The 20,335-nt window shown below is 44.6% G+C and overlaps 1 protein-coding gene across 1 annotated transcript in view; it reads left to right on the top strand.

Moving 5' to 3' along the window:
- Positions 1-6,314: 6,314 nt before the first annotated feature.
- The window catches only part of pear1 (platelet endothelial aggregation receptor 1), a 39,527-nt gene continuing 25,506 nt past the window's right edge, over positions 6,315-20,335 (top strand). Inside the window, exons 1-7 of the mRNA XM_072459976.1 lie at positions 6,315-6,468; positions 6,545-6,646; positions 6,724-6,824; positions 11,948-12,040; positions 14,417-14,663; positions 18,692-18,797; positions 20,177-20,313. Coding sequence (XP_072316077.1) covers positions 6,347-6,468; positions 6,545-6,646; positions 6,724-6,824; positions 11,948-12,040; positions 14,417-14,663; positions 18,692-18,797; positions 20,177-20,313 — 908 coding nt within the window. The 5' untranslated portion in view covers positions 6,315-6,346. The remainder of the gene's footprint in view (positions 6,469-6,544; positions 6,647-6,723; positions 6,825-11,947; positions 12,041-14,416; positions 14,664-18,691; positions 18,798-20,176; positions 20,314-20,335) is intronic.

The raw sequence follows: 20,335 nt of genomic DNA, 5'->3' as shown, positions 1-20,335 counted from the left end.
CAGAAGTCAAGACGTGTAGAGATAACAGCACGGATCACCCGCTCCAGGTCACTAAAAGATAAAACCGATTTGAGTCTAGATAAAAGCCGAAGGTGATAAAAACTAGATTTAACCACAGCTTTTATCTGCTTGTCAAACTTAAAATCTCCATCAATGATGACGCCGAGGTTGGTGGCTGTAGATCTGATGTAGAGTTACTACAAGAGCAACTTAACATATGTTTTCTGAATAAATCAAATGTAAATTGTAACTGAATTACACTTTTTAATCATAAGGCTGCAGCAATTCACAAAAAGAGGTTTAGTAGTTCCAAGTTTGTGGCTGTGAGATGTGGCTTGACCCAGATCCGGGGCCTTGCCGTGAACCGTGACTGGCTAATGCATTGGATACAGGTCTGTAAGTCCCTCCCTTATAGGCCTTATCTTTTGTTACTTTTGTTCTGCTCTCGTATGATTGGTTGTCTCTTGAGTGGGTTGGAATATTGTTATTTTGGGAGAGCTATGTGCAATAAACTGAGATATTTTCATTCTTAAAAATGCTACAATATTGCCTTAAATACATAAGTCCAGGCTTTGGATATCTGGTTCATCTGGGCTAAGCTAAAGCTAAAGCAGCCCCTGGGGGGGGCCCCCAGACCCTCCTAATGCAGTTGACATTAAAATACTTGTACTGGAACGTGGAAGGTTAATGTCTTTCTTTTGGTGGCCAGACTCACTTTCAATGCACATCAAAATAACAAATTATATACATATTGAAATTTGAATTGGTATGAGGGCTGGTCTATTCAAAACGTTCCTGTGCTGAAAAGTCCCACTTCGACTCTGGTTAGCTCCACTGAAATCGGTGTCAGTGTTCGGTGAGGAATGATTCTTTTACCAGCTGCTTTTTGACATTTTTTTTCACCTGAGTCTATATTCTCTCTTCTCTAATCTTGGAATCCACTTTGGAAGCTTGTACTTCTCAGAGCCACTTTGTACCCTGACCACTACAGTTCATATTATGACCACTACAGTTTATGTAAGACAGTGGAGACACATTTGCCAAATGCTCACTGTCCATATCCCCCATGACTGCCTAAGACCTGGCCCTCCGCAGGCTCCTCTGGGCCCTAGTGCCTGCTGCTGTCTGCCTCCGTCTCCTTGTTGTTTTTAATGAAGTGCTTTAATGAGGGGCCTTTATGGTCTGAGTGTAATGGGCCCCAGCTGAGCGAGCTCCATAAAGCCTGGTAAACAACAGCAGATTAGTCTCTGCTCAGCACATGTCACAACAACACAACAACAACAACAACAACAACAACAACAACAACAACAACAACAACACAACAACACAGCACAACTCTTGTCAGAGTCAAGCGTTTACCCTTCTAAGTGATCTAAAGTGGACCCTGAGTGGTACCGGTTTCAGAGAGCGCAGACTCGAAAAGCAGAAGAAAAGCAGAAAATAATAATTCCTCACCAAACGTTAACTTGAGCTTATGATAACATATATTTCCAACGATGCTAGCTTTAATGTCGAGCCCACATGTTTAGCAACACAAAGCTAGCCCATGTTAGCATCGGCTGTTTTCTGTTGTGATGCACGACACTCACTTCAAGACTCAAAGTATGATATTTTCACTGTATATTGCATCTAATATTATCCAAGCCAAACGCATTACATAAAGAGAGGTTAAAATACGGGGACACAAACTAGGAATTATTTTTTCGTTTTATTTATTTAAAAAAAACATTTGTTATATTTGAATGGCGTCAGTTGCTCACGTAGCAGAGCTTTGCCAGTCAGAGGAGCCAGGACCATTCCAAAGTGCTCTTAAATGAACCGATCTGGTTTTGTTCCATACATTAGCTCCAATGCATTTTCTTTTTTATTTGATTTTGTGCCCATAGGCTTTATTGACAAGAGTCAGGAATCGGACTCACGACACTGCGGCCAGCTGCATCTGGCATGTGCTGTGCTTTAACCTCTCCAACATCGCGCAGCACTCTCCAATGCATTTTTAATGATAGAATAAGCGTTAGCTTCCAAATAATAAACTATGAAAGGTCAGTGCTGTTTTGGCGGCTCGATCAGACGTGATTTAGTTTACCACGTGTAGTGTAGAGTTTTGTGTTCTTTATTAAGGTTCAGGATTATAAGTGTCAAAATTATAATGCTCTAACGCATAGTAGCCACTAGGCATGCGAGAGCAGTAATGTTTGGGGGTGGAGTCACGGTCATAGTAACAGACATCATGAACTGAGAGGTCATTAGACACTGACCTTTAGCGATCTGCAAAATGCCCATGTTTCTCATGTAACTTCATGTCTGAGGCTGTCAACAGTGAGCCGTAACTACTGCTTGAAGGAGCTAGTCCTTTGAGGGCCTTGGTCGTACTAAAACTACCTGTTCAACAGATGTGACCTTGAGTGTGCTCTGTGGAATTCAGCCTCACCGAGCCTCTCACAACGACTTAGTATTACACACAGCCTTCTCAATGTCCTCTGCACCTTGACTTGCTCATTTTAGCCTGAAGTGTCTAAACTAGCAACAAAACAACTAAACTTCTCACCCACAAAGGCATTGTGGTCATACATTGGAAAAGTTTCAAGCACCGAACGAGTTGTATCTGCACTATAGACATTCAAGCTCTTGGATAAGCATTAGCTTGAGTCTGGAAAAAGTGCAGGGAGTATCTGGGGCCAAAAACCTCCCCAAGCTTCACCTTGATGGTCATAGTCCTTATTTGTGGCTGCAAGCAAACTGTCTCAAAACACAAATGCTGCATCTGTAAGTCAGGTTGGAAGAATAGATGACATCACTGTAGAATAATCTGTATCCGGTGCAGCCATTGCTTGGATGGCTCAAAGTGACTAGTCTTACTGGAAAATGACTCGGTTCCATCTCCATTAAACGGCGACGGGAGGTCGATTTTCAATGATCCAGAGACAGCACCCAGTGAGCATGGACCGCCGTTCACCCCCGGTGGGGGTCAAGACTGCAGGTCATGCACTGTAACACCCTTGTCACTTTCCATTGCCAAAAATAATACAAAAAGGCTGCAGAAAAAATAGGTCTGTTTTAGCTCGAAAATTGTCCGATAGTAGCTGATAGTGAGCCAATCACCAATCACCAAAATGGCCGTCACCGCCGCCACTAAATGTAATGTGATGGTCTGGACTCTGTGGGTCTCAAAAGCAGCGCTACAATGACAGAAAAAATAAAATAAAGAAACATTTTTTAGGCCAGAATTGTAAGCTGAACTGCACAATTTATTTATTATATTTTGTCCCATTCTCGTGGACCGTTCCTCTTCCCATCTCATCCCTTTATGTTTTGTTTTTGTTCATTCTTTTTTGTTTTCTATTTTTTGAAAATAGCAGACCAGAATTTGCACATGTGGTCTGATTTACAAAAAAATAGTGCTCCAAACAGTGCTTCATATTGTGGAGCGTGAACTTTCCATGCAGAGGTTAGGATCTGAAAAAGGGAGAGCGAGTGGAAAGTTTGAGCAACAGAAGTGTTCAGTGCTCAGTCGAATGAGGTGCTTAAGATGTGTGGCGCATCAGTGAGGCCCTGCAACGAGAACGTCCTGGCTTCAAGTCCTTCAAAAACACGTGAAGTATTGACATATCGTGATGTTGTGGCAATGCGAGTCTGGGTTCTTCGATGTTGGACTATATTTGACACCACTTGCAATGTCAATATTTCATATATAACAAACTGAAAAAAGAAAATAATCAACCCTTTTTTAATCAATTTTCTATTAGGAATGACTTTGGTTAATTTTTTCAGTTTATACGCACTTATTTCTAACGGGCATCAAATGACCAGGGCTTGCCCAGACTCGTTTGTTGTTGCAAATGTGTGGATGTTTTACCATTTTATTTTATTTTATTTTTCTTTGCACCCTTCTCTTTTATTTCTTAAACTGTTTTGTGATTTCTGTAATTTCTTATTTTTTCTTATATTTTTCTTATTATTTTAATGCATTTTTCCTGTTGTGTGAAGCACTTTGAATTGCATTGTGTATGAAATGTGCTCTACAAATAAACTTGTCTGGCCTTTGCACATACTGTTTACATATTTTGATGACCTGAGCCCCTCTCGCCCATCTTAGCGGGTCCCACCCTGCGTTTACTACAAAATTACTTACAAATAAATATAGTACGTTAAAGCTACAACTTTCTTCAGAGGGCTGTGTAAATTAAAGGTGGAATGGACGATTTTTCGCCGATTTGAGAACTGATACAACACACGCATGCGTTTGTTTATTAGCGCGACGGATCGCATCACATCTCTCGTCTCCCGTAGATTTCCGTCTCTTCAGAGTCAGCTCGAACTGTCTTTCTCTGTCTGAATTTTGTCCCGTACGCTGAGGGAACTATATTATGATAGATCCATGCGCTTGGACACGAGGAAACGTGCTGCTCTCATGGGGACGAGCCGACGCGGCTGCAGGTGAGCGGTAGGTGAGTTTTATGATTGATACGTGGCAGGACTAATGGGCAGTCCACGCCACAAGGAAATAAGACTCAGATTTGGGCCAAAAAATCGTCCATTCAACCTTTACGTTATGTACAGTGAGGTTATTATTACTTTCCAACTCTAATTGTCCTTTATTATTATATGTAGTTTCTATTCTGCGCTGGGCAGTGGACCTAATGCTCTGATTCATAAAATGCTCTTACTGAAAGAAGAGGTGGTATGGAAAGTGTGCGACACCCGTGTGCTTACTCTGCTCTGTGGTGGTGTCTATGAGAGTGTGGAGTGCAGTAGGCCTACTGTATCTGCTGGTGGGACGCAGGAGCAGGCCAAAGGCATCTTCTTCTGCCTGTCTTTGTCTTTTTGTAGTTTTCAGATTATTGCTGCCATTTAAACAATTCTGACTCTGGTTGCATTAGTAAAAGACTTGGCTGTGATTAGTCTGATACAAATTAGCTGTACAGGAAATCATAGTTATGTGGAGCATTCTGTATCAAGAAAAGCATCATTAACCAGGATCATTTAGACCCCATTTCAAGATTTTTCTGGAGGAGACATATTATGATTTTTTCAGGTATTTCAGTTTTGAACTATATTATACAGTAGATCATAATTTACATTTTGTTAAATCGTAAACTACAATATTTATCTCAATAGGATTAGTAAAAGGTCCTGTACAAAAGGCCCGCGGTCGCCGTGGTTCCCCGTGCCCTTGAAGGTAGTGGTGACAGCGTGCGTCATAGGAGTGTCTTGTGGTGTCCCGGCGTTCTCTGCTACGATCTCCGTCCATGTCATTGCCTGCGCCGAGGTTCGGTCTCTGAGCCTTGGCTTGAGGACGTCACATGGCAAGGCATTCCTCTCTTTGATCTTATGGAGAAATATGTGTTGTATTGTCAGCGTCTACTTGTGAGCGTTTATAAAGCTACCGAGAGCACATCGTATCTTTTCGTCTTTTCCAATCATCCATCCTGGCCTTAAGTAGTGCTCTGGCAGGCGCTCCCGGGCACTACAAACCCAGAACTAGCACCTTACAGTCCGCACAGTCCGGAGTTATCTCTCCAACAGGTCCATTGACTGTTCAAAAATATGTTTGCAGAGAATTGATAAGACCCAGTTTATCAGTGGCATTTCACTGTTTTTATTGTTGTTAAGGGGCTAAATGACTTTTTTATTATAACTTGTTTATAATGGTGTTTTCTTACCCCTCAGTGTTGGGGTGACTGTAATTTACTATGTTTTGTTCTGATATTAGTGTGTGTTTGCTGAAGTGCTGTTTGTAGGTGAGGTTGTTTGACGTGCCATTGTGACAGTACAAGATTCTGTATTTGTTTCTAGTGCTTTTGAGCTCTGTGGAGGAAAAATAGCTTTTTACTGGCTCTGGGTGCATTCGGAGAGTTGCAGGCGACATAAGGATCGGCGTTTTCTTTCACACACCATGAGAATGACAGTCTCCATCAGAGAAAAAGCTTTGTGAAAGTAGGCCGCTCCGAGGTCGTCCGCTCGGCCCGCTCCAGAGTGTGGGCGGAGCCACTCAGGGACCACCTGTTTAACGTGCCCTTGGAGCGTTTACTGCTCTTCAGACTGTCGTGGTCACACTGGTCCAAATGCAAGTTGCGTTAGGTTGACATAACTAGTGCAGCTTGAAAAGGACCTAAGATCGGACTGAAATAACCTTCTCTTTGTTGTGGAGAGGTTGAGGCGGCTGATGGTTCTGCTGCTGTTGTCGTTTTGAGCATCTGGAGCAATGCAGGGAGAGAGAGTGCATTGACAGCACATGAATGCTATGTGAAGTTACTTTGCATGTAAAGTATAATCAGTGTCCTCTGGGTGTGTGTTCCACAGACAAAACTGACGTCTATAGGGGGAGGTCTATATGTGAAGCACCATGCCGGCCCCTGTCCCCGTCCCCCGGGTCCATCCGCACACCCTGCTCCTGCTGTGCCTGATGCCCTTCCTCTGCTCCAGCCTCGACCCGCGCGACCCCAACGTGTGCAGCCTGTGGGAAACGTGAGACATGTTTCTGCTAAAACCTCCCCACAACGGGCTAATGCGCACGCGTAGGCTAACCTCTGTGTTCATGCAGCTTCACCACGTCTGTGAAGGAATCGTACTCGCAACCCTTTGACCAGGTGTCGGAGAAGGCCTGTGTGAGCGGCCAAGATCGCCACAGATGTGTGCGCCACCGGTGAGTAGCTGGGCTTTGTTTGAGCCACAGTTAAAGCCCCACTGCGGAACATTTAAGCTCTTACATGTGTGTTGCAGAGTGGTGTACAGAACCGCCTACAGACAGGCTGTGAAGACTGACTACCGCCGCAGGTACCAGTGCTGCCCTGGCTACTACGAGAGCGCCGACAAGTGTGTGGGTAAGACGCCGGGCGGGCAGTTGTCTGGCTCAAAGGTCACTGGGGAGAGAGGACCTTTTAACATGACAAGATGGCGCCGCTGAAGGCTACCTCGGCGTTTCAGTGCTCTTTGTTTTGTCTGTTTTTGTTTGTTGATTGTGTGTCAGCGTGCTCTTACACCCACAAAGAGCTCTTATTCATCAAAACCACAAATCTACGGTTCTAGTTCCAGTTTTTTTAGCCTTTGCTGCAGATTTAGACCTTGAGATGTCGCAGTAGAAGAAAGCGTGCAGGGGTCCTTGTGCGCCTGAGAAAGCGTGGCACGCCCTTACCTGGGATTTTCCTCTAAGGTGAACACACTACCCAACAAACTGGACAAACAGGCGTTGCTGATGAGACGAAACAGAGACTTTTCTTCATCTCCTGTTTTGTGCTTCACGGAGACGTGGCTCAGCGAGGCCATTCCGGACTGCGCCGTGGAGCTTCCAGCTGCTCCGCTCTAACCGGCTGAGAGATCTCTCCGGAGGGAAATCACGAGGTGGAGGAGTCTGTTTTTACATCAACAACGCCTGCTCTTCAGATGTGACAGTGATCTCCAAACACCGCTCTCCTGCTCTGGAATATATTTTCATTAAATGCAAACTATTCTACTTCCCACGTGAGTTTGCATCATTCATCCTGGCCGCATGTGAACGTGCAGGAGGCACAGCGCGCACTCGCGGACCAGGTTCTGAGTGTGAAGCGGACCTTCCCGAACTCCGCTCAGGGCCGGTGATAGAGAGCGCTACAAAGATGCAAAGTATGGATTTAGCAGGAGGTGTCGAGAGCTAGATCGCAGTACAATATGCGTCTGAAGCAGCAGTTCTCCAACAACAACCTCGCCTCTGTGTGGAGTGAGCTCCGGCTTCTCACCAATTACAAGCCCAGCGCCCCACCTTCCGCAGACGACCGGAAACCGGCTCAACGGCTCAGCTCCTTCTACTGCAGATTTGACACCCCCTCCCCCCTGTGGCCACCTCTGCCAACCCAACCCCGGTCCCCCGCACCTCCCCCACCACTCTCACAGTTCAGGACCAGGATGTAAGCAGGCTATTTTGGAAATCCAACCCTTAAAAAGCTGCTGGGCCAGACGTTCTCACACCGGCCACCTTAAGACACTGTACAGAAGAGCTAGCCCCCGTCTTCACTGGCATTTTTAACACCTACCTGGAGTCATGCCATGTCCCAGCCTGCTTCAAGTCCATCATTGTCCCTGTCCCCAAGAAGCCCCAGATCACTTGCCTTCATGACTACAGACCTGTGGCACTTACGTATGTAGTCATGAAGTCATTCGAACGCTTGGTCTTGCCCCACCTCAAGTCCTTCACCTCCCCCCTGCTTGACCCCCTGCAGTTTGCCTACAAAGCCAACAGGTCTGTGAACGACGCCATCAACCAGGCTCTCCACTTCATCATTCATGCAGCACCTGGACTCCCTGGGAACCTATGCCAGGATCCTGTTTGTGGACATCAGCTCTGCATTCAACACCACCTCCTGCTCTGCTCCAGGACAAGCTCTCCCAGCTCAACATGCCTGACTCCACCTGCAGGTGGATCAATGACTTCCTGAGGCAGTGCGTGCGGCTGGAGAAGAATGTCTCAGACACACGGACTATCAGCACAAGATCTTCAACAAATCAAGTTTGCGGACGACACCCTCATCAGGCTCATCTCGGACGGGGATGAGTCTGTTTACAGGAGGAAGGTGGACCGGCTTGTGTCCTGGTGCGGTAACAACCTGGTGTTCAACGCCCAGATGACAGTGGAGATGATCGTGGACTTCAGGAAAGTCACAGCCCCCCCTCACTATCACAGACTCCCCCATCTCCACTGTGGACTCCCTCCGCTTTCTCGGCATCATCATCACCCAGGACCTCAAGTGGGAGCCCACCAACAGAGGATGTACTTCCTGCAGCAGCTGAGGAAGGCCAAGCTGCCAGCACAGATGATGGTGCAGTTCTACACGGCCATCATTGAGTCCACCCTCACCTCCTCCATCACTGTGTGATACGCTGGAGCCACAGCCAGGGACAAAGCAAGACTACAGCGCATTGTGTGCTCTGCTGAGAAGGTGATCGGCTGCGGACTTCTATCTCTGCAGGACCTGTACCAGGGCTCTGGGACGAACAGGTCGGATCACAGCCGACCCTTCTCACCCTGGACAGGACTATTTGAGCCACTCCCCTCAGGCAAGAGGCCACTCCCCTCAGACAGGAGGCCACTCCCCTCCGGCAGGAAGCTATCTTCTCTTTCCTATTTGATTTTAATATATTTAGTAGAGTAGCTGTCCAGATTAAATTTATATAATTTTTTTGATATTATTTCCTTTGAAAGTTCTGATTTATAAGCTTCCATAAATATTTCAGGGGGTTATAATGGTCATTACTTTTCTTAATTTCTTGGTTAATATCTATAGAAGTCCTGTTTCTCCAAGTCAAAGGATTCTTTCAACTTATCAAACTTTTCATGTGATTGTGAATCTGATTAAAAAAAACGTTTTGTTTATCCAGACCTTAAGTCTCAAATATGTGCTGTTTGGTGAAAAACCTTGGTCATAAGTCAACCAGTTTAAGATTTTAGCATCTTTGTTTGTGTTTGTGTTTGAATTAGTTCTCTCCATGTTGTAAGCACAGACTTTACTCAGGGGTCCAAAATAACTCAGCCGGTAAGGCCTGTACAGGTAAGGCCTGTACAATATTTTCCCCTTGAGCTTCATATTCTGGGTCACACCAGCAACGCTCTAATCTGAGCTGAAATTAAAAAAATCATTTTTCAGAGGTATACCCCAACCTCCCTTTTCTTCAATCTAGAGAGCGTTTTATTCCACTCATCAAACAGCCGGTTGGGGATGGAAATTGGAAGAGTTTAGAACAGATGGAGAAATCTGGGCAAAGCATTAATTTTCATAGTTTCAGTCCTTTGACTTAGACTTAGGTACGTCTGAGCCGATTTCACAGTTTCAATTCAAATAATTTGATCGTTTGATCGTCACACAAAGTGGGGAGCGCTCAAACAGCGCCCCAATGATTTTAAAACAGACCTTAGTAATGTTCATCAGACGATTTACTCGTTTTAGATCAGCAGAGATGACAAACTACAATCCCCCACCGCAGACAAGCATGTGAGCTTTTGTTCTGGTCCTCAGTGTTAAAGTGAAAGTTATAACTACGGGAGCTTTCAAAGAGTGTTTGTTTAAGCTAAAATAACATGTTGGAAAATCAAATGTAAAAACGTTCATCAGGTGTTGCTTATCTATGTTTGTCAAGCAGGATTTTAGATAGAGACCAGTCTTCCCATATTTTGGACGGGCATTTTTGAGTGCAGGGACGGCCATTTTATTAATAAATCTTTAAAAAAAGGGAATATTACAGTGTTCTCGGTGAGGGGTTTTGGCCATGCTGAAAAGATACCGCCAGGTATTAAGATAACGACGCGCGCACAGTTATCTTAATACCTGGCACAATCTTTTTTGCCACCGCGCGCTACCCAAAAGATAGCGCCAGGTTGAAAAACAAAGGTCGTGTTTTTTATTCAAGTAATATACAATAGTTAAGTATAGTTAAGAAAGCTACACTCAATAACGTAGACGACTTCCATTCAGGTCCCAAATGTTTATTTGGCACCTGTTCACCAGATCACCGTCCGTGCTCGCGTCCTAGTGTAACTTTTCTGCTCTCGCCGCCCACGGCGCTCGATAATATGGGAAGCCAATATGATCACACTCCGCCACTTAGGAGTACGTATGGCGTACATTAAGAGAGCGCAGAGCGACATGGCGCATGGCATGATGGCGCATTGCGTTAAAAGCGCCTCTTTATTTTTTAAAAGCGTGAAAAGTGGCGGAGTGTGATCATATTGGCTTTCTATAACAATCACATTTTTTAAGTACTTTTTATTTGTCCGGAGAATGCCAAAGCTACTCTTTTTTTGCCTAGTCAACCCCTATACCCCCGGACAAAATTATTTGGACAGGGTGTTTTCGAATCCTATCTAAAAGCCTGCTGCCAAGTCTGGCTGTATGTATGATTCACCCTGGAGAGACACAGAGACCACGAGAATGGACTGTTTAGCAAGCTTTATTCGTGAGTTGTTTGGCGCTCAGACCCCGGCGGAAGACGTTGCAATCATGGGCACTCCATGATCTATTTGTATTAGATGTCTCCCCTGGAGCCTGGAGACTGGTGGTGGTAGATGTGAAGAGAAGGTAGAGGATGAGGGGAATGTAGAGGAGGAGCTTGGGAGGTGGTGGGTCGCAGTACGGTTTGAGCGGCCGAGCCATCTGCCTGAGCGCTTAAATGCGACCGCCTGGGCGCTGATTGGGAGCGGGGAGGAGTCACTTGAGAGCGTTGATTGGGGATGAGGAGCAGGTGCGAGGGCCATGATGCAGACGCCCCCTGTCCTTTCACCCTCCTTCTTGGCCGGGAAAAACTGCATAACGTCTTTGGGATAAGCGCAGAAACCTGGAAGAGTCCATGGTGAAGTGGGGATCTGACTCTCTCAGACGGACAGGCCACGCCCCCTTGAGAGCGATGATGGCGCTGGGGAGAGGGGTCCTTCCATGGAGGCCTTGACGTAGATGGGTGGAGTTAGGTCTTCCAGGCTGAATTTACGCAGGCTTCATTTGTCATTTTTATTAGCAATTGTGTCTGAAACGTTTTAGTGTTAATGCTAAATTACTTGACACCCCTGAACATCACTACATCCCTCAGGCCTCACTCCAACTGTTGTTTTGAGCTGCTGTCGCTGGGTCAAGAGTCTGACAGGTTTTTGTTTGTGAGTTACTGAAAGTGCAGGTCTTGCACTTACATCAGAAAACACTTATTTGTACTTCCAAGCTACTGCAATGAGCCCACAAGGTTGAAATCAATTTAACATTTACAGTTCAATTGGAATGAAAACATACATTATTTGACATTTTCTTCATTATAAACCATAATATTGTAAAAATAAATAGACACATTTTACAAACAGCAGGGAGAATAAAACTTAATATAATACAGCTCCTGATAAGGGTTAAAAGTCTCCTCCAATCAACGATGCAAGTCATTCACGCATCCTTTTCTCTTCATTTGATATTCTGCAGTGACTGTTGTGTTGTACCCTCAGCTCGCTGCACCAGGGAGTGTGTCCACGGGCGCTGTGTGGCCCCTGAGAGCTGCCAGTGTGAGGGGGGCTGGAGGGGCCCCGACTGCTCCAGCGGTGAGTCCTCAGGCCACTTTCATTTTAGAAGTCATGTCCCCTCAAAGCGACTGTGCCCATCACATCATTTTACATCTACATTTAGCTTTTACTTTGTTCATATCTTCACCCCAAAGTCTGAATGAAATGAGCTGCTTTATGAGTGGAGCTGGAGCTGTGGGAACCACAGAGAGGCCGGGGCCCGGGTTCTGACCCAGAGTCCCCTGTGAGCGTGGGACACAGAGCGGGACGTGAGCTGAGCCTGTCACACGCGCTACACACACACACATACAACACACAGAGCTCACACAGACACACATACACACACACACAGACACACACACACACACACACACACACAACACACAGAGCTCACACATACACACACACACACACACACACAGAGCTCACACATACACACACACACAGACACACACACACACACACACACACAACACACAGAGCTCACACATACACACACACACACACACACACACACACAGAGCTCACACACACACACACACACACACACAACACACAGAGCTCACACATACACACACACACACACACACACAGAGCTCACACATACACACACACACACACACACACACACACAGAGCTCACGCACACACACACACAACACACAGAGCTCACACAGACACACATACACACACACAGACACACACACACACACACAACACACAGAGCTCACACATACACACACACACACACACACAGAGCTCACACATACACACACACACACACAGAGCTCACACACACACACACACACAGAGCTCACACACACACACACACACAACACACAGAGCTCACACATACACACACACACACACACACACACAGAGCTCACACATACACACACACACACACACACAGAGCTCACACACACACACACACACAGAGCTCACACACACACACACACACACACAACACACAGAGCTCACACATACACACACACACACAACACACAGAGCTCACACATACACACACACACACACACAGAGCTCACACACACACACACACACACACAACACACAGAGCTCACACACACACACACACACAACACACAGAGCTCACACATACACACACACACACAACACACAGAGCTCACACATACACACACACACACAGAGCTCACACACACACACACACACACACACACACACAACACACAGAGCTCACACACACACACACACACACACACACACAACACACAGAGCTCACACATACACACACACACACACACACAACACACAGAGCTCACACACACACACACACTCACACAACACACAGAGCTCACACATACACACACACACACAACACACAGAGCTCACACACACACACACACTCACACACACACTCACACACACACACACAACCACATTGACCTTTTTACAATATACTGTATGTCAGGAAAATATCTCCAACAATACAGTTAATTCATACATTTTTGTTTTAGAGTCTTTTTAAAAGAATATCTGTTACTTAATTGCCTTTTACTCACAGATTCCGGCTGACACCTTAGATATGTCAGACACTCCAGAGAAATGAGCTGCGTAGTTAGTCTAATTTTAAGGTGAGACTAAAGGTTCAAAGAAATAACCAAAGTGAAAAGGTGGAGGTGTGGAGAGGAGGCGTTTGAAACATGGAGGAGCTTCTTTAGAGCTGCAGTGTCGTCTGCTCCGGACAGTGAAACAAGAGGCAACAGCATTATCTGAGAGAGCTTTTTTTTCAATTACTTTTGTAAAAAAGTAATTGTTTCCACATGAGGCTGATGCAATTGTGTTTATCGGGGACATAGATAGAGCTATTCTAGCTTTTACTTCAGTAATGACATGTTTCCTCTCTAAACACAACCTGCTTGTTGACTGATGTAAAACAATGATGAATATTTACTTTCCCACTAGACTAAATAATCATTATAAAACATGAAACCTGTCAAAGACATTCTAGGGCAAGACACTAGAGGCGGAAAACTTTTTCACTGAATCCAATTCATCCATAGATTAACATGGGACATTTTTTCTCCCACTGAGACATAAAGATCAGCACCGACACACCTTTACAATCTTAACAATGTCATGAAAGATCGTACAGAAGGAGTGTAAAGTGTAAATAATGAGATGAACTTTGAATTTCAGGCCAACTTTCAGCATTGTTTTACTCAATTACTAAGTACTATATACAATCTAAACCTGGCTCTGTCCATTTTCCAAAATTATATGTCCCAAATATGTGAGAATATGGCCATTTTTACACATGAAAAAACGTCACATGAAACCACAGGAGAAGTTTCAAATTGATACTGCATCTCTAAATGTCAGATGTGTCCCGTGCCCCTGCCGTGGCCCTTCTTAACCCCTGATGTTCTGGTTGCAGCCTGTGACGCGCAGCTCTGGGGCCCTGGCTGCGCACAGAGGTGTCGGTGTCAGAACGGGGCCGAGTGTGACCCGGTGTCGGGCAGATGTGTGTGCGCCGCGGGCTTCACGGGGGCGCAGTGTGACGAGCCCTGTCCCCCTGCTACCTACGGGGGCTCCTGTGCGCAGAGGTGCAGCTGTGGAGCGGGAGGATCCTGCCAAAGAGCGACGGGAGAGTGTGTGTGCCACAGCGGCTTCACCGGGATCTAGTGAGTACTGCCACCTCCATTTGAAGAAACTGCTTTGAGAAGCTAACTAACCTTCTAACCTTAACCTGAAGCTCGACACGCAGCTTTGGGTCGTATTGTGGTCAGAGCTTGGGCAGTCAAGTCTCTCATCAGCATTATTATTATGACAAAATAGTGCCGTACCTCCATTTCTGCTCAAAGAAGGGTTTTCTTTCTTAAGAAAAATTGCGTCCACTCACTCCTCTTTTGAGCGATCCTTTCTTACGAAATTTCCCCTTGTGTGGATATTAAAGGATTATCTTATCTTATCTTATCTTCTCCCTGCTTAAAATGTTAACGTCACTGTTTTCAAAAGTTTGATCTGTCGCTTTTAGATGAAGATGGACAGTGGACAGTGGAAGATGGACAGCGGATTGCAAACCAGGGGACGAGTGTCTTCTGTGTTGATACAATCTTTAGTGTAGTGGTTGATTAGTTTCTCCAATGTACTTTACATTACTGCTACAATCACTACAACAAATGGAATACACAACATTACTGTTTCTGGCATTTTGTCCTTACTGTATTGCCTGGTTTGAAATAAACAGGGATGTCGTGCTGTCTTTAAATACAGATATGTAGTTCTTCCCTCTGAGCTGGTGAGCACTTCTGGTTCTGTGTTGTAATGTCCTGATCTCCCCCAGCTTGTGTTGTAATGTCAATGGTTAGAGTCAAAAGGCAGGTATTGGTCCATGTGCACTTCTGTCTGGAGCTTTCTGTCCTCTCCTATGCTCGCAACACAATCTAGAAAGGCAAAGGGGATTTCCTGTCATGTGATTTCAGTGGAGAAACTAGGATTAACCTAAACAAAATATGAAAAATCCAGCTGGTTTTGTTGTAGAACCACAGACACTTTTTAGGCATTACTGGACAAATACAAAACATTCACAGTAATTCTCCTTTTTTCTACAGATATATTACAGACTTTATCACAATTTATACTTTTTGTACAGCTCAAATGAATTTTTCAGGCTAGAAAATCTTTTTTTTCCTATCCCTCGTACTATAGGAGCAAACTAACTGACATTTCTTCACTTATAAAATCACTACTATTATGATCTGATGTAAATTAATCAGTGAAAATGTATTATGGTCTCCCTATAACCTCCAGTTCTTCAAGGGTCTGGAGGTTTATAGCCCTTTATAACACTAACACCTAAAGAGATCTACTTTGCATAAATGCTAATGACCACTTGATAACAGTTTCTTAACTCAAATGTTATGCTGGACAATAATGCACCAAAAATATAGTTGGCCACGACAGTTTGACAAGGACATTTTAGTTAATTTAATCAAGCACCACAAATTCTGCAAACATTAGTGAACTTTAGAAAGTGTAGCTGGAAAATATTAACTGTTATTACTCGTTACCAAACCATTTATAAATATATAAAACTCAAAATTAGTTTAGCAATTTGAATGGACACAATAAGATAATCGTAAATGCTGTCCTTCCTGTCCTTCCTGTCCAATCCTGTCTTGTCCTGGAAACGCCCCCTGTAGGTTAAATGTTTTAAATACATGTGATTCTTCTTCGTTTGTGAACTCATAGGCCTATGTCAGTCTTTTTGTTAATTCTCCTGGACGCTTTTAAATGGTCTAAGACATGTCACTCTCTGAAAGCTCTGCAGCCTTATCCTGACAGCCAATAGGAAAGCTTGTGGTGCTTGCTGTGCTGTGTACGGCCCAAATGTCACTTAGCGTCAAAGTGCTGCTGAATGTGAACAGTGATTGGTTGATCCACCCAACTTTATTTACTGCAGATGAATACACAGTTGTTCGGTACAAACATCTTTGCACATGAGGCAGATATAATTGTAAAAGGAGGGCCATGACGCGCTGGAGTGAGTCGGCCCCGTCCGCCTGCAGATCTGAGGAAAAGGATATAGACTGTACTCTCGCTAAAAACTGCAGGAATCAATCCACAAAATACTTTGGGCACATATCTGAAGCAGCAATAGCACTGTAAGAAGGTTAAAAGCTTTGAAAAGTCGAGTTTGCATGATATGGGACCTTTAAAGGACATGTGCTAAATGGACTCTTTTATTTTTCTATTGTTCTTCACAAACTGCCCCTTGACTGATACAAAACTAAACCCTGGCTTATATTCCACCAAACTAAGTCATAATAGAAAAGAAAAGAACCTGTCATATGCATATCGTTACCATCGTTACGACCACAAACTTACATAAAGTGTATTTGCATTTTTGTGTGAAAGAGCAACACAAAGTGACACACAGTTGTGGAGTGGATGGAAAATTATACATGATTTCCAGATTTAAAAAATAAACAGAAAAGTGCAGCGTGCAAAAGTAGTGAAACTTCCTTTCTCTGCAATGACAACATGTCTTTTGGGCTTTGCTCACGACACACTGACATTTCGGCCCATTCTCCTTTGCAAACAGCTCAAGCTCAGTCAGATTTGATGGAGAGCGTTTGTTCAAAGCAGTTTTCAGGTCTTTCCAGAGATTCTCCATTGGATTTAGGTCTGGACTTTGGGCCATCCAAACACATGAATATTTTGTTTTGAACCATTTAATTGTAGCTCTGGCTTTATGTTTATGTCATTGTCCTGCTGAAGCTGAAGCTCCGCCCCAGTCTCAAGTCTTTCACAGATGCCAACAGGTTTTCTTCCAAGATTGCCCTGTATTTGGCTCCATCCATCTCCTCATCAGATCTGAGCAGCTTCCCTGTCCCACTGCCTGATGCTGCACCTCCATGTTTGACAGTGAAGATGGTGTGTTCAGAGTCATGTGTTGTGTTAGTTTTACACCACACAGCTTTTTTTCTTTTAAGTCAAAGAGTTCAGTTTTGACCAGAGCACCTTATTCCACATGTTTGCTGTGTCCCTCACATGGCTTCTGGCAGCTCTCCTTGTTAAAATGTAAGTTTGGGTGGAATGTCTTGGTAGGTTTGGAGTTGTGCCATTCAGTCCATTTCCGGATGATGGATTGTGCTCTGTGAGATATTAAAAGGTTTTGAAATCTTTTCATAACCTAATCCTGCTTTAAACTTCTCCCCAACGTTCTCCCTGACCGGTCTGGTGTCTTCCTTGGACTTCAAGAAGCCATTTGCTCCTCGTTCTCTTAAACCTCTGTGGCCTTCACAGAACAGCTGCATTTGTACTGAGATTAAATTACACACACCCTGTTCAATCATTAGGTCAACATTCAGCCTTTCAGCAATCATCAGGCAACTTCTGACAGCAACAGGGTAAACTCAGGGAAACGTGGTGAATCCTTTTGCACGCTGCACTTGTCGCTGCAGTTATCATGTCAAATGTTCCCACTTCTTCGTGTGCCACTTTCTGTTGCGCTTTCACAAAAACTGCCAATAGAATTTTGTGGTCGTGACAACAATTTCAAAAGTTCCAGGGGTATGAACACTTTTTCAAGCCACTGAAAGTGTTGCCTGACCCGCCAGCCCCGCCCACATTCTGTTTGAATGCATCTCAGTCTGGACTCGGAGTCGTCATACAGCCAATGAGATCGTTGGTATTCCATCTACCGACCAATTTACCAATCCCAGGCGGAGGTTTTAACACGTCACACTGAGAGACGGAAGTAGCTCTTCACCCCCGTTCCAAAACATTCAAGATGGCGGACCCGGCTCGTGACCCAGTGTTTACTTCTGCTCTCGCTTCGGTTTGATCAGGAAAGTCCGCTCTACTCGCCGTGATGAACGTGCGTTAGATGCGGTTATACGAAGGGCGTCATCACGATTCAGGAGACATTTTCTGCGTTCAGGACGGATAACGCGGAACACGCCTTGTTGACACGGGCTACGTAATATCTGGTTAAGCGTGTCGCGTTTTTTGCGTCACTTCTGGGTTTATGTGATTGGTTCTGTCTCTGCTCTAAACTCCGCCCTAGAAATTGAAAGGCAGCGCTCGAGCCCCAGACCCACACACAGTTTTGATAAGTAGTTTGCCAAAACGTGTTGGGAACGGCTGGTCAGGCAACTGAAAGTGTCCTGTAATGTTAATCCTGTACCTGTGTGGTTCTTTGCAGCTGTGACAAGCCGTGCCCTGGGGGTCGCTGCCCGGCCCGCTGCCCCTGTCAGAACGGAGGCATCTGCAAAGGGAAGGGCGTGTGTGCCTGTCCGCCTGGCTGGACCGTGAGTGTGTCTCATTCAATGATCTGGATAGGGTACTGCTGGTGGCCATTCAAACTGCAGCAACAAAATCCTCCACAGCACAGAAAGTATTTTATTCACTGCAATAGTACACTGTAAACTTATATCTGAATGTGTATGTCACATCAACTTAAATATATCATTAAGAAAGTTGGATTTTATAAAACTGGTCACATCTTAGAAAAGAGTTGTAGTTGTATCTATTAGACAATATGAATGAATATTGTTGTTTATTTGTGGTGCCAATAATCGTGAGTAATTGATTTGATGTTTTTCTCACAACACTAAAATTGTATATTTTGACATCCCTAGACTTAAATGACAAACTATTACAGGCTATGCAAGAGATTATCAAAGTTGACTATCAAAATCATTTTAGTTCTAGTTTGATAATTGTCATCTGGACAAATCTGGACACATCCAAAACACATGTGAAAAGACCTTTTATCAGTGGCATTATTAAACAACATTTGTCATTTTCATCAATAAAACACTTTATTTGTGAATATTTTCTACCTAGAAGTCGTACAGAACTCACCATATTTCAACCTTTATTTGGTTAAAAATGTATTTTAAATGTCTTTGACTTGAGTTTTGTTCACCGAATGTTTCGAGCAGGGGTGTCGAACATGCACCCGGCAGGCCACAAACGGCCCCTCAGACATTTTAATCCTGCCCAGTAAACATTACAAATTTATATTTATTCATTTATGATAGAGATATAGCGTTTTTATTGCTAGAAATACGAGTCCCACAGTCGCTCAGTGCTGCCGTGTGTGCTGAGTGCGGAGAAGCACACTGAACTAGACTGGAGCAGAGGTCTGAGTGGTTTAAAGAGACGTGTGGTTTTGGGAAACACGTGGAGAATGAAAGGAGTAGGTTTTGTGGACGGTAGTGCTGTGCTAAAAAAGCTAATGTGGAGCTAACAACAAGAAAACAAACTTCTGAGATGAAAAACATACATGGAAAACATACAAACCTGTACAAACCAGGACAGATCAGGAGACACAGGGGAAAAACACAGGTCAGAGTGTAATAAAGTATGAACATGACGCTGTTGTGACTGTGTCCACACTAATGTGACTGTCACTAAGATGAGCTGCAGATGCATGAATATGGACTCAGTCTTGCACCTGCTGAAGATTTATGCAACAATGTCCACATAGAACTATTACCAGGCTATATAAAGCTATATTTTTTATGATGTTATTTTTTACCTTATGTTTACCCCGTGACTCTGCCCGAGGGTCGAAATTCGGCCACGGCCCAAAATGAGTGTGACTCCCCGGTTCAGTGACACACAGCGACTGTAAATGTTGTTGTAAATGTTCTCCGGTCTGAGGCTTGTGTGCTTTTGGCAGGGCGCGGTCTGCACAGAGCGCTGTTCTGCAGGTCGATACGGCCCCAACTGTTCAGCAGAGTGTGTGTGCCACAACAGGGGCCAGTGCCACCCGGAGACAGGGCAGTGCCAGTGCACTGAGGGCTTCACGGGACCCCGGTAAGGACCACTCCTTAGTATT

Source organism: Eucyclogobius newberryi, unplaced genomic scaffold (genome assembly GCF_026437365.1).
Source record: "Eucyclogobius newberryi isolate DKJ021-1_F unplaced genomic scaffold, fEucNew1.0.hap1 SCAF_3, whole genome shotgun sequence".
NCBI classification, from domain to species: Eukaryota; Metazoa; Chordata; class Actinopteri; order Gobiiformes; family Gobiidae; genus Eucyclogobius; species Eucyclogobius newberryi.
The sequence above is the reverse complement of the archived record's forward strand: the minus strand, read 5'-3'. Positions and strand labels throughout refer to the sequence as shown.